This window comes from Sphaerodactylus townsendi, linkage group LG03 (assembly GCF_021028975.2).
Source record: "Sphaerodactylus townsendi isolate TG3544 linkage group LG03, MPM_Stown_v2.3, whole genome shotgun sequence".
NCBI classification, from domain to species: domain Eukaryota; kingdom Metazoa; phylum Chordata; class Lepidosauria; order Squamata; family Sphaerodactylidae; genus Sphaerodactylus; species Sphaerodactylus townsendi.
The window spans coordinates 151,865,215-151,878,205 of NC_059427.1; the positions used below are offsets into that span (position 1 = coordinate 151,865,215).

At 48.1% G+C, this 12,991-nt stretch overlaps 2 protein-coding genes, 1 long non-coding RNA gene and 1 other non-coding gene across 7 annotated transcripts in view; 3 read left to right on the plus strand and 1 right to left on the minus strand.

Annotated features, from left to right (window-relative positions):
* Positions 1-113: 113 nt before the first annotated feature.
* On the plus strand, positions 114-4,652 carry RPL10 (ribosomal protein L10). The gene is made up of 7 exons (XM_048490180.1): positions 114-138; positions 273-305; positions 1,843-1,901; positions 2,819-2,926; positions 3,009-3,147; positions 3,727-3,889; positions 4,418-4,652. The coding sequence occupies exons 2-7, from the start codon at positions 283-285 to the stop codon at positions 4,571-4,573; spliced, it is 648 nt and encodes a 215-aa protein (XP_048346137.1). The 5' UTR covers positions 114-138; positions 273-282; the 3' UTR covers positions 4,574-4,652.
* Positions 3,183-3,316, plus strand: LOC125430384. The gene has a single exon (XR_007244164.1). It is a non-coding gene; the product is annotated as a small nucleolar RNA SNORA70 (small nucleolar RNA).
* Positions 4,653-6,724: 2,072 nt separating the features above from the next.
* Positions 6,725-12,991, minus strand: part of LOC125429242 (deoxyribonuclease gamma-like) — a 30,006-nt gene continuing 23,739 nt past the window's right edge. For all 3 annotated transcript variants that reach the window (XM_048490178.1, XM_048490179.1, XM_048490176.1), the window contains 5 exons: positions 11,883-11,995; positions 9,551-9,663; positions 9,325-9,482; positions 7,057-7,153; positions 6,725-6,840 (listed from right to left, as the gene is read on the minus strand). In XM_048490178.1, the coding sequence (XP_048346135.1) occupies positions 6,766-6,840; positions 7,057-7,153; positions 9,325-9,482; positions 9,551-9,663; positions 11,883-11,995 (556 nt within the window). In that variant the 3' untranslated portion in view covers positions 6,725-6,765. The remainder of the gene's footprint in view (positions 6,841-7,056; positions 7,154-9,324; positions 9,483-9,550; positions 9,664-11,882; positions 11,996-12,991) is intronic.
* LOC125429245 overlaps positions 6,791-12,991 on the plus strand; it is a 30,014-nt gene continuing 23,813 nt past the window's right edge. Inside the window, exons 1-3 of one of the 2 annotated variants that reach the window (XR_007243971.1) lie at positions 6,791-7,220; positions 7,694-7,855; positions 10,041-10,110. This is a non-coding gene — a long non-coding RNA (uncharacterized LOC125429245). The remainder of the gene's footprint in view (positions 7,221-7,693; positions 7,856-10,040; positions 10,111-12,991) is intronic. The other variant, XR_007243970.1, reaches the window with a different exon arrangement.

Sequence of the window (12,991 nt, forward strand, 5' to 3'; positions counted from 1 at the left end):
GTCTGTCGATCCTTATCCGGTCTCATTATGTTTTCCTGCCTTACTTCCGGCTCGGCATCTATGGTCCTAGGGCTTCTAGAGCGGCTCCATTGATAAAGCGCGAGCAGGCGCGACTCCGCTTCCTTTCCTCTCGGCGAGGTGAGATGGCGTCCGCGCGGTTGAGGCTCGGCTGGTGGCGTGAAGGGAAAGTAGGCCTCGGCCGGCCCGTGGCCACCATTTTGTCCTTCTGGGGCCTCTATTGACCTTGTTTCTCTTTTATGTCTCCCTTTTAGACCCGCAGCCATGGGCCGCCGACCCGCGCGCTGGTAAGTTTTTAGGGCGGGCAAAGGCCGGGCGCAGAGAACCGGGCTGGCTGGCTGGGATGGGGAGGCTTTTCAATACTGCTCAGGAGGCTAGACCCATGAACGGATATTCTGGCCACAGTCGCCGAAATCGAGCCTGGCTGGCCGATGCTACTGCTTCCCCGCACTGCTCGTGAGCTTAACGATGGGTGGGATACCATGCTGGTCTTAAAGATCTCTGTCGCCTTTCAAAATTTCAACCTTTCAAAGTGTTTTGGGGCTAAAACACTTTAAAAACGTACCTAAAGGACAGTTAGAAGCAACCTGATAACTACAGAAATAGTAGCAGACTCCTTAGTTAGAGTTATGAAACAAAAGGTTCTTAAACATGAAGAAGGGGCACAAATTCTTGCCAGTTCTTCTAGGTTAGAATGAATTACCAAAACGTTCCTTTTCAAGTGCTAAATTAATAGCTGCGTAATGCTGTCAAGTGTTTTATTCTGAAGTTTTATCAAATTGTATGTCATTTTTTTTACATGCATTAAAGGTTACTGACTGGCTTGGAATTCAGTCCTGTGGCATCTCATGGGCTACTTGTATACAAGTTATGTTGGATCTTAATAAAACTTGTGCCGTCCCCCCCCCCCCCCCCCCCCCCGGAATCTTTGCAGGATCAGTTCAGGGACCTGTTGCCAGGAATCACCATATAGGTCAGTGGTGGCGAATCTTTGGCACTCCAGATGTTATAGACTACAATTCCCATCAGCCCCTGCCAGCATGGCCAATTGGCCATGAATTGTAGTCCATAACATCTGGAGTGCCAAAGGGTCGCCACCATGGATATAGGTTGTTCTGTGAGGATAGCAAACAGGGCTTTGAAGCCAACGATTCTACCTTGTCGTTGTATCATGTGCATTATTTTATCCTTCCAAAATGGTAGGACAGCATTGGTTTCATGGGCTTAATTCAGAAACAATTAAATTGAGGCATTATTCACAGTGTTTCATAATTCTCATTCTTTTGGTTAGGTTGCTAATCCAAGTTTTGCCACAATGCTGCTTTCAGAGGCAACAGTATTGAGTGTCAATCCCCCTTTGGGGTCAGGTTCTACAACTTGGGCCATGCTGGTATTGTGTTAATCCAAGTCAGGAAATCTTCCTGGTTCAGTCTTAATGAGCTAATGCATGGAAGGAAGCTGAACTGATCCCCAGTCTGCTGCTTATCTTGGCTGTTTGAAGATAGTAAAGACAACCGGTTCAGTGAATTGGTTCTGCAATGGGTAAAAGAAGGGGAAGTGGATTGGACTGTGGGTGAAGGACTGGCCTTCTGAAGCCATGTCTGATGTTTTTGCTGCCTTCTATTTCACACCTTGAAAGAAAAGTATGAGTTACTCACTTTTTTTTAGCATAGTTACGTTTAAAGAGAGAACATACTAGTGGTTTACTTCTCTGAGGTTTTAGGTTTAACACAGGATAGCAGTGCAAGTTCAGATCTATTAAAAAATTATTGTGGTGACTGTGGTTAAAATGCCTTCTCATGGTCCCCAACTGTCTTTTTCTAGTTACCGATACTGCAAGAACAAGCCCTATCCAAAATCCCGTTTCTGCAGGGGTGTTCCTGGTAAGTAAGGTTCTAACTCAAGTTGTCTTTGAAGTTTCTCCTCTCCCCCCCCGGCCTTCTTAAAATGGACTACACATAGGTTTCCTCAGAGATAAAACGGCAAACCTAATAAGATGTAATCTAGCAGTAGTACCTTGTTTCCCCAAATATAAGACATCCCCGGAAAATAAGACGTTGTAGAGGTTTTGCTGAAGTGCGAAATATAAGGCATCCCCCCAAAAGTAAGACATAGCAAAGTTTTTGTTTGGAAGCATGCCTGACGAACAGAATACAGAAATATAAGACATCCCCTGAAAAGACATAGCGCATCTTTGGGAGCAAAAATTAATATAAGACACTGTCTTATATTCGGGGAAACACGGTAGAAACTGTGACATTGGCTACTTTTTCATGTCTGTGGAATTATACTTTGTGTGGAGAAAAATGGGTACAAATTGTCATAAGTAAATAGTAATCTGGACTGAGTCTGTCTACCACCACCCAGGTGATGCCTATAGTTCTAGAATAACAACTGATCTCCAAGCTACAGAGGTCAGTTCTCCTGGAGTGAAGGGCTGACTTTGGAATCAAATAGCTAATGAGTTCACTCTCCTCTCCAAATTCTGCCTTCCCCAGTTCTCCAGATACTTCCAAAACCACATCTGGCAAATCTGTTGATGAGAAATCAACAACAGTGCCTGCCCAGCTGCTTGTGATGTCCCTGGATCCTCTTACAATAGTGCCCGGGTGTCCATAGAGATAAAACAGTATTCTGAGTTCATTTTCACTTGTCCTGGGAGTCCTGATGAGAGTCAACAGCCTGGGCACCCACCTTTCTTTTATTTGAGCTGAGACGTTCTCCCTCCAGCGCAGCAGCTTGTATGGTCCTAGTGTCCTCTGATAACACTGGCTCATCCCGTCCCTTTTCCCCCCTTCAGATGCCAAGATCAGGATCTTTGACCTGGGCAGGAAGAAAGCCAAGGTCGATGAGTTCCCGCTCTGCGGGCACATGGTGTCTGATGAATATGAACAGCTGTCCTCTGAAGGTAAGGAACCGTAGCAGGGTTTGCGACCCGCTCTCACTGCCACTGCAGTGGTCCCTATTCACGCTGTGTGTCTACCCCACAGCTCTCGAAGCCGCCCGCATCTGTGCCAACAAGTACATGGTGAAGAGCTGTGGCAAGGATGGCTTCCACATCCGGGTGCGCCTCCACCCCTTCCACGTCATCCGAATCAACAAGATGTTGTCATGTGCCGGAGCCGATAGGTGAGCTCGCTGGTGGATGAGAGATTGTTGCAAATGTGCAGTCAATTAAGCCGACCAGCCCCTGCATCCATCTGGGGCTAGTGTGCACTGGCTGCGCACAGCAACTCCCCTGGTTGTGTATGTGCTCCGTTCTTCGTACGGAGTGCTTTAAGGGACCTTGGGAATACCTTTAGTAAGTCCTGCAGAGATGCATCTCTGACTGTGGTAAATCACCTACACCAGGGGTCCCCCCCGCCTTTTTGAGCTGGAGCTTTTGGAACTCTGACCCAAGGTGGTGTGTGCAACCATGAAGTGGCTGTCACAGCAGGTAAAATCATCCACACAGATGAAACCTATGTTCAGGGGAAACCCACTGAGATAGAGGAATGAGAGAATAAAACTGATATTAGTGGCAGCTTCTGAAACAATGTTGTGTTAATCTGCACAGCCAATCAGAAACACTTGCCCCACCCACTTTCTAAGAACACTTGCTGGGCACCATGGAAGGTGCTGGCAGGTGACATGGTGCCCATGGGCAGAGAGTTGGGAATCCCTTGTCTACATAGATTGCATTAAAACATCAGTTTGGTTTCTTGTTAGGCTCCAGACTGGAATGCGTGGAGCTTTTGGCAAGCCTCAGGGCACCGTGGCACGCGTGCACATCGGCCAGGTCATCATGTCTATTCGCACCAAGGTGCAGAACAAGGAGCATGTCATCGAGGCGCTACGCAGGGCCAAGTTCAAGTTCCCTGGTCGTCAAAAGGTACTGTTGCTCAGTGGAGTGTGCAGACGAAACAAACCCATCTCTGTGTGAATGTAAAAGCCTGGTGCTGCTGAAGGGCGGAGAGGTGTGGAAAAGCAGTTTGCTATTCTGTTTTGGTTTAACTGAAAATGTTTTCCGCTGTTACTGTAGTCTCCTTTTAACCACGAGGAAAGGCAGGATATAAATACTTGAATAAATGACTACATTCAGTGTTCAGGCTAAACCAGGGATCTGTACTTGGATTCAGCTGTGTATGCATTGAATGTATCACATGCATAAAGAAGAATCACGTGTACTCTGGTGTGGCTTGTACTTGTGTTCACTGCAGCTTGTGAACAGGGCTACAGTAAGTTCTGTAGGATTGTGGTTTTGCTATTATAAGCAGACATTCCTGCAAATGGGTATGTGGTCTCTAAGCTCACTGCAGACACTCCATCAGTAGTGTTGTGGCTCTGGTTCTTGTCAAAGAGAACTGGGGAGTGAGAATTTTGTTGCCTAGCCTGATCTCTCCTTCATTCTCTGTTCCAGATCCACATCTCCAAGAAATGGGGCTTCACCAAATTCAACGCTGACGAGTTTGAGGATATGGTGGCTGAGAAGCGCCTCATCCCAGATGGGTGTGGAGTCAAATACATCCCCAGCAGGGGCCCCTTGGACAAGTGGCGTGCTCTGCATGCGGCATGAAGGGCTGAGGCCTCCCTTCAGCCCCACTGCTCAGCTGTTGCCTGGAAATATGTTTAATTAAAAAAAAACATTGCTGGTATCTCCTTTCCAGTGTGGTTGATCAAATGGGGTGTGGCGATGGTGGTATTTCTTTCAATCTCAAAAGGTTTGCTTCACTGTTCTGACAGACAAAGCTGTGAAGAAGTTTGTTTCTTCATACATTCACAACCTTTCTTCTAGCCCAGGGGTCTGCAACCTGCAGCTCTCCAGATATTCATGGACCACAATTCCCATCAGCCCCTGCCAGCATGGCCAATGGGATTTGTAGTCCGTGAACATCTGGAGAGCCACAGGTTGCAGACCTCTGTTCTAGCAGACATCTCAGAGTAGTGATTCTTTCAGCCCAGGGGTCTGCAACCTGCGGCTCTCCAGATGTTCATGGACTACAAATCCCATTGGCCATGCTGGCAGGGGCTGAAAGCCCCTGTTTCAGCCTCTTCTCATAGTGATTCCAACAAAGGGGCTGAGGTGTTGCAGGGCAAAGTGACGCCACAGCTGCCTTCTGGCTTACAGCTTAGCGGTTTTCAGCTGGTTCTTCAGCCACATAAGTTACTTGGACGAGGCAGCTTGTATCCTGTGACCTATTTCTGCTGATCTCTCCCTCCCCCCTTGTAGGCCCCTGAGCTGTTCCTGTCCCCCTCCCAAGTTTCTGTGGCCAAGAAATATTAATCGATTTTGTACAGTCAAAGGTGTGTTTCAGTCATTAGGTTTTCTGAGTATCACAACAGTTGCATGAAGAAGTTCTTACTCAGTTTGTTGACATTTGCGCTTTTCACAGCTCTGCTTGAAGTGCATCAGGAAGGACTGCATGTTGCTTGCATCAAGTAAGATTAAAAAACGTCACTTGGGAATCTGCTGCTCACAACAAAAGTGTCAGAATGGGAGGATGCATTCTGGGAATGACAAGTTTACAACTTCTGTGATAAAAGAGAGGGACAACAGCATATTTGTAAGCTTTGGTGTTCTAATGAGTAGCAGTGGTTGAATTAAAGCACGAAATAAAGTGAATTTACTGTAACCTCCAAGGAAACAGCTTCAATCTGTACTTGGATAATCCAAATTCTGTCACACAATTGAGCTCTAAGTTGCTTCTGGTTTACAGCAGCCCCCTGTCCTCCAAAATGGCCAGTCTGTAGCAGCCTTGCTCAGGATTTGCAGACTGACAACCGCGGCTTCCTTATTGAGTCAATCCATCTCAGGTTGGGTTTTTTTCCTTTTCCTGCTGTCTTCAACTTTTCCTAGTGTTATTGTCTTTTCCGAGGAATCTTGTATTCTCCTAACGTGCCCAAAGGGTAGGGCTGATGAACAGGCTTGCAATAGATTCAGACAACGTATTCACATATATTTTTGATAGAGACTTAGAAGATGCTGAAAGACAGGTGGGGTTCTTGGGGGATACTTGATTTTATATAGCTTGCTGTTTCCTGCACTTCCTTTGCTGCCCAGCAGACTTTTGGAATTCACACCTGTCCAGAAACAGGAAGGCAAGTAGGGCTGACTGGCCTGGTGGGAGCTCTCCCACTGCTTTTTTTGCTAGTGCAGGCAACAAACAACATCTAGGCAAAGCTGCATATATGTTGTGGTTCACACTAGAGGATGCTACTGCAGTGCCCAAACAAATGTCTACCACAATCCAACCTAACTGTGGTTCAGCAATGGACTCTTCTCCCCAGCTTCCTAATATGGTGAGATAGCTGAGAGGTTCTTATTTGTATTGTCGAAGGCTTTGCCACACAGAGAAACAAATCTCACCGTGACTTAGTTTTGAGGATGCAGGTGAAAAGTTAGCAAAAACTACCAGATGCATAGTCATATAGCCCAAAACATTTATTAGCTACCTTTCTTCGTTATGGAGCTCAAAACGGCTTGCAAAATGGATAAACCACAAAAAACCAAATTTGAGTTTCACAACTCAAGACTTCTAGCAAACGTAACCAAATGCAGTCCCAAATAAAACGGTCTTGAGCTGCCCCTAAAGTGAGGGGTCCAGGTGCACCTCCATGGCGAGACTTTCCCGTAATTGTGGGGCTGCCATAGTAGAGGCCCTCTGTTGCGTGCCCATCAGACAAGCTGCTCTGGACAGCCAGGTTTTCATTCCTTTCCCTGCATTCTCACTTTATGATCAGAACTCTGAAGGAAGGATGGTTGAAGAGTCAGAGCTCTCGCTGCACCCTGGGCGCCAGCCTTAGATTTACCTCCACGGGATAGTGGTCGCTGATTTCTAGGGCCTGTGGATTGGAGAGGAGAGGCTGCTGGTGATCCAAATCTCATTGCTTGTGCACCAGCCGTCCCTGGGGTTTGTGCAACTGCATTAGGGTTGCCTGTCTCCGTGGAATTACAGCCACCCTGCCCTATGCCCCCTCCCCAGGAATTCCCAACCTCCAGGAATTTCCTAGCCCTGAACTGACTCTGCATTTGTTAGGAGGATGACCCGATCAACTCACCTCTTCTTCAGAGAGCCCAAGCGCATGGGTGAAATTGAAGGGCTTGGCTGACCTGGCCACGACAGCGCGGAGTAACTCTTCCCCGTGGACAATGATTCTAACAGAACACAGAAGAGGGTCAGCAGGCACGCAACTGGATCCATGCCCAGTCCCCAGCAAGACGGGTGGGTTGCTGTGTAGGCTGACTGGTAGTGCAGGCTGTTGGCTGGATTGCCAACTGGGGCCTGGAGCTCTCCCCCCGTATTGCAACTGATCTCCAAACAACAGAGGCCAGTTCCCCTGGAGAAAATGGCTGTTTTGGACTCTGGTATTGCACCTGGCTGAGGCCCCCTCCCCAGATTTCACCCTCCAGAAATCTCCAGAAGTTTCCCAACCCAGAGCAGACAACTCTCAGCACTGTGATTGGTGTACTGCTGGCTGGATTTTCATGTCAGGCCCACATCCCTTGGTTGCCTCTCCAAAGCCCTGCTGTTGCTTTCCCTGTAGCTCCACCTATTGGCTTGCCAACTCTGTTTTGGGGAATCCCTGCAGATTTGGGGATGGGGCCTGAGGAAGACAGAATTCGGGAAGGGAGTGAAGCTCAAGTGGGGTATGATTTCACAGACTCCGCTCGTCAAAGCTGTGATTTCCTCCACAGGAACGGATCTGTGTTGCTTGGAGGCCAATTGTAATTCCAGATTTCTCCAGCCACCTCCCGGAAGCTGCTAACCCTACGTCACAGGCAGAAATGTTAGAAAGAGTGGTCACTACAGTCTCGGTGCTAGCGCTGACCTCAGAATCTCAGGAGAAGGCAGTAAAGGTAAAGTTCCCCCTTCAGTCATGTCCGACCGTGGGGTACCACTGCAAGCAGTGATTTCATAGGCAAGTCTCTTTTGTGGGGTAATTTGCCATTGCTTTCCCTGGCTATTCTATACCCTCTAGTTATGTGCTAGGTACTCATTTACCAACCAAGGAAAGGATGGATGGCTGAGTTGACCATGAGCCAGCTGCCAGGATATCTGACCCCCAGGGGGCTTGAACTGCTGACCATGTGAGTGGCAGTGCAAGCCCTTAACAGTAGCTGGTCAGTACAGAGTGCTTCCTGACCTTCATCCACTTCTGCAACTGTCCCTTGGTTCCTAGAGATTCCTACTGGCGACTTCCACGCTCTCTCATCCTCTGTCCACCATGAAGGCTGGACACGCTTTGTACAGTTATCCATCCCAGCTTAAATAGCTAGTCAGAAGCTCTGAGTCTGCCTTTTCTACCTGTGGTGTAGTGATTCTAATCTGGAGAACAGGGTTGCATTCCCCACTCCATGTAAAGCCTGCTGGGTGACCTTGGGCCAGTCACAGTTCTCTTAGATCTCTCTCAGCCCATGTGGAGACAGGCAATGGCCAACTGCCTCCAAAGTCCCTTGCCTTGAAAACCTTCAAGGGTCACCATACGTCATCTGACTTAACAGCACTGTCCGCTCCTGTGGAGTTCTGTTCCACTAAAGAACGTCCATTTCTTTTCTCAGTAACGAGGCTCAGGATGAGCTCATTTCTCTGGCAGCCAGACTGTGGGCACTGCTAGAGCATTAGTGTCACCACGGAGTGGTTGGAGATCTCCTGGGATTACAATTGATTTCCAGGTGACAGGGATCAGTTCAACTGAAGAAAATGGCCCTTTTGAAAAGAGGGATTTATAGCATTATATCCCATTGAAGTCCTTCCCCAAACCCTGCCTCCTGAGGCACCACCCAAAAACCTCCCAACCCAGATTTGGCATTCCTCTCTCCAGGTGACAGAGATCAGTTCATCTGGAGAAAATGTCCGAATTGAAAGGTAGACTCTATGGCATTTTTACCTCACAGAAGTCCTCTCCGAACCCCTCCATCCTCAGGCTCCACCCCCCAAAATCTCCACAAATTTTTCAACCTGGAGCTGGCAACCCATTGAAGAACATGCTTACTTCAAATGGCAGCCACAGTTGGGTCACTGAGGTGTGCTGTGGCTGCATGCCCATCCGCTGGCTTCCTTGCTCCTCTGTGTTGTTAACTCCATTTATACCCCTATTTCTCCCTAATGGGGGCCCAAAGGGGCTTGCAGCGTTCTGTCCTGTGAGGTAAATGTACCTGTGAATATATCTCCACCTGTGAACTGCTGTCAGCCAGAGAAAACCAGATCTAGCTAGTCCAGTGGATGAAGGTAACTGTCCTCCGAAAGCTGTTTTTGTGAAGGGAATGCTGACTTTTGGGGAAGCCAGATACCGCACTGCACATTGAATGGGGGTAGGGTTGCCAACCTGTCGTAGGCACAGCAAGTCCAGTGGCTGACAGTGGTGTCCTCCTTATCCCCGATGAGCCAATGGAAATCCAGGTGAACACGTAGGCGGATCCCTGCCCAGGCACTGGCAGGGATGTAAGCCCCAGAGGCATTCAGGTCTCCCAGCACCATCAGATTCTGCGGAACAGGAGGCTGTGAGTCTTCACCGTCTCTGCCCCCCTCCCTCCCTGGCCCCCGCCAAAGACCTGCGTCTTCCAGCGTTGCACCAATTCCATGCACACTCCAAAGAGAAGGTCAAGTTCATGGGCAGTTTCCCGAGGACTGGCATGGTGCAGGAGCAGCACAAAATCTGAGATGGCTGGGGATGGAGAAAAGGCAGAACTGTTGGCTCGGGCAATGGGAGAGGTGGCAGTGGGTAGGGTTGCCAACCTCCCAAGTATGGCCTGGAGATACCCAGGAAATACAATTGATCTTCAAACAACATAGATCTATTCACCTGGAGACAGTGGCTGCTTTGGAGGGTGGAATCTATGGCATTATATCTGACTTGGGTCCCTCTGCTTCCAAAGCCTCACACAATCCAGGAATCTCCAGTTATTTCCCCAGGATGCCTGACCCAACTATGGCAGGCTTCCACAAACTCTGAATAGCTTTCCTCTGAGATGCTTCTTCGCATACTTACCCCTTTCCTTCACTTGGGCTTCCTCCTACACCTTCTTTCTCTCTCCTCTGCAGTTTCCTCCCCACCACCTCTGAGTACCACTGAATTCACTGTGTATGAACTACATGAACTTAGGAAGCCCAGGTAATGTGCTACCAGGTGCAGAAATGGGCTCCTCAGACTCAAGGTTTTGGGCTCTGTCCAAGGTGCTGGTATTGAATCCAGTATGTATTGGGACCAACATAGATTGCATTCTCCAATATAAATGTACCCATTTACTCTGCTCGTCTTGGGAGAGCATACTTCAGTTGCCATCATTATCTGGGCCTCAAAGGGTGGCGACCCTAAAATAAGGTTGTCAACTTCTAGGTAACATCTGGAGAACACCTGCTGTTAACAACTGATCTCCAGGCAACAAAAATCAGTTTCCCTGGAGAAAATGGCTGTCCTGGAGGGTGGACTGTATGGCATGACACCTGTGCATGTCCTGCACCTTCCACACCCCACCACCCCTAGACTCCACCTCCAAAATCTCCAGGTGTTTCCCATACTAGAGCAGGCAGCCCTACCCAAGAAGGGTTGTGACATCAAAACTTTGGAACTCTCTCCCCAGAGACATTCGTATTCCTCTTTCTATAAGTGTCTTATGCCAGCAGGTGTAGGTGTGTAGTGGTTGAGAGCAATTGGACTCCAATCTGGAGGTTCAGGTTTGATTCCCCACTCCTCCACCCAAATGGTGGATTTTTATCTGGTAAGTCAGATTTGTTTCCCCACCCCTACATTCCTGCTGGGTGACCTTGGGCCAGTCACAGTTCTCTCCAAGCTCTCTTAGCCTCACCTACCTCACAGTGTTGTGGGGAGAGGAAGGGAAAGGAGTTTGCAAGCCCTCTGAGAATCCTTGTAGGACAGAAAGGCAACATATAAATCCAAACTTCTCTTCTTCAAATTCTTATTTGATCAATAATGGTTATTGATTGTGCTGGCCTTGATGGCCTAGATAGGCTAGCCCCATCTTGTCAATAATGGTTATTGATCCTCCTCTTTGATTCTGGTACTGTGTTCTGATTGAATGGTTCTATCATCTTAGATTTTTTAAATTGTTCAAATGTTTTTATGGTCACCAGTTTGGGGACCCTGGTTGGGTGGGGAAATGGCATAAAAATGTCCTAAATAAATAAAATAATAAAAATTGTGTGAAATTCCATAATTAGGCTTGGAGGCTGAGCCTGATTTTAATTTTTGTGCAACATGATCTTCTGTTGTGGAAGTAAGATTCACTGTGGTGTGTCTGCCACTAGCACGCGGGGTTCTGTGCCTAGCAAAGGAGTGCATTTCACCATGGAAAATGGTGTTGTATAAATGGAAGAAGAAGAGGAAAGAGTTTGGATTCATATCCCACTTTTCTATCCTGTAAGGAGACTTAAAGAGGATTACAAACTCCTTTCCCCTTCCTCTCCCCATAAGAGACATCTTATGAAGCAAGTGGGGCTGAGAGAATTCTGAGAGAACTGTGACTGGTCCAAGGTCACTCAGCAGGCTTCATGAATAGGAGCAGGGAAACAAGTCCAGTTCACCAGATAAGAATCTGCTGCTCAGGTGGAGGTGTGGGGGATCAAACCCAGTTCTCCAGATAATAGTTCATCTGCTTTTAACCACTACACCCCGATGGAAGAGAAAGACAGAATCCCAAGCCTTAAGGCTGAAGGAAGAAATACATTCAAATATTTATTATGCATTAAAAAAATAAATTCAGTAGCTGTGGCCAGACGGTAGGGGTAGAAACAAAGAGAAAATGAGACACAACCACATCTCAGCCTCATTTGCCTTTCTTGTGTGTCTCCTAGTAAGACCTAGACATGAGGCTCTGGGGAGGGCAATTCCTCAGACCCCTCATGTGGTGGGAAATTGGGAAGCACCTGTGACTGGAGAATGAAAACGGGCAGCAAAGGGACTCCTCACAAAAGCCTTGAAAGGGCTGGAATCCTCTTCTCCAAACTGGCACCAGTCAGTAACGGTGACCAGATCCATCCTGTCAAGGAGAAAGAAGAAGAGTTGGATTTATATCCCCCCCTTTCTCTCCTGTAGGGAGGGTCAAAGGGGCTAACAAACTCCTTTCCCTCTCCCCCACCACAACAAACACCCTGTGAGGTGGGTGGGGCTGAGAGAACTCCGAAAAGCTGTGACTAGCCCAAGGTCACCCAGCTGGCATGTGTGGGAGTGCACAGGCTAATCTGAATTCCCCAGATAAGCCTCCACAGCTCAGGTGGCAGAGCAGGGAATCAAACCCGATTCCTCTAGATTAGAGTACACCTACTCTTAACCACTACGCCACTGCTGCTCCCAGGGTTTCCAGCTTCCAAGTGTTGGCTGGAGATTTCTTGGGATTTCCACTGATCTTCAGACAACAGGAGTCAGTTCCCCTGTAGAAAGTGATTGCTTTGGAGGGTGGACTCTAGCCTAGGAAGGCCTCTTCCCTCCCCAAACCTCACCCAGATTCCACCCCCCAAGTCTCCAGGGATTTCCCAACCCAGAGCTGTCGATTCTGAGGAAGGCACGCTCCAAGGAATCTCACAGCACCAAGTGTTAATGGCCTTCTGCTTTCTGAGCACTGTTTGCCTTGGCCCATTGCACATGGCGGTCAGCTGGGACCTGCCAGCCTGGGACCATGTGGGACTTGCATTCAGCTTTCCATCATGAGAACCATGTTCTTGTGAAGCCTGGCAATAAAGACTTAGAACGAGCAACAATCACAGACCACTGGAAGACTCTGGTTCCTCCCAAGGGGTCACAGAATTAATTTCAAAGGCCTGGATTCCAGACCCGCAGCCCCTTGAAGAGGAACAAAATTTCCAATGTATATAAGCTTTCAAGAGTCAAAGGAACCTTTGTCACATACAAGGGAGAGCTTTGACTCTGGAAAGCTCGTACCCAGGAAATCTTGCCAGTCTTCACAGCATTACTGAACTTGAAGCTCACTCTTCTACTGTTGAGGGTGACCCACCTAAAATTTCGAAGGTTGAATCCT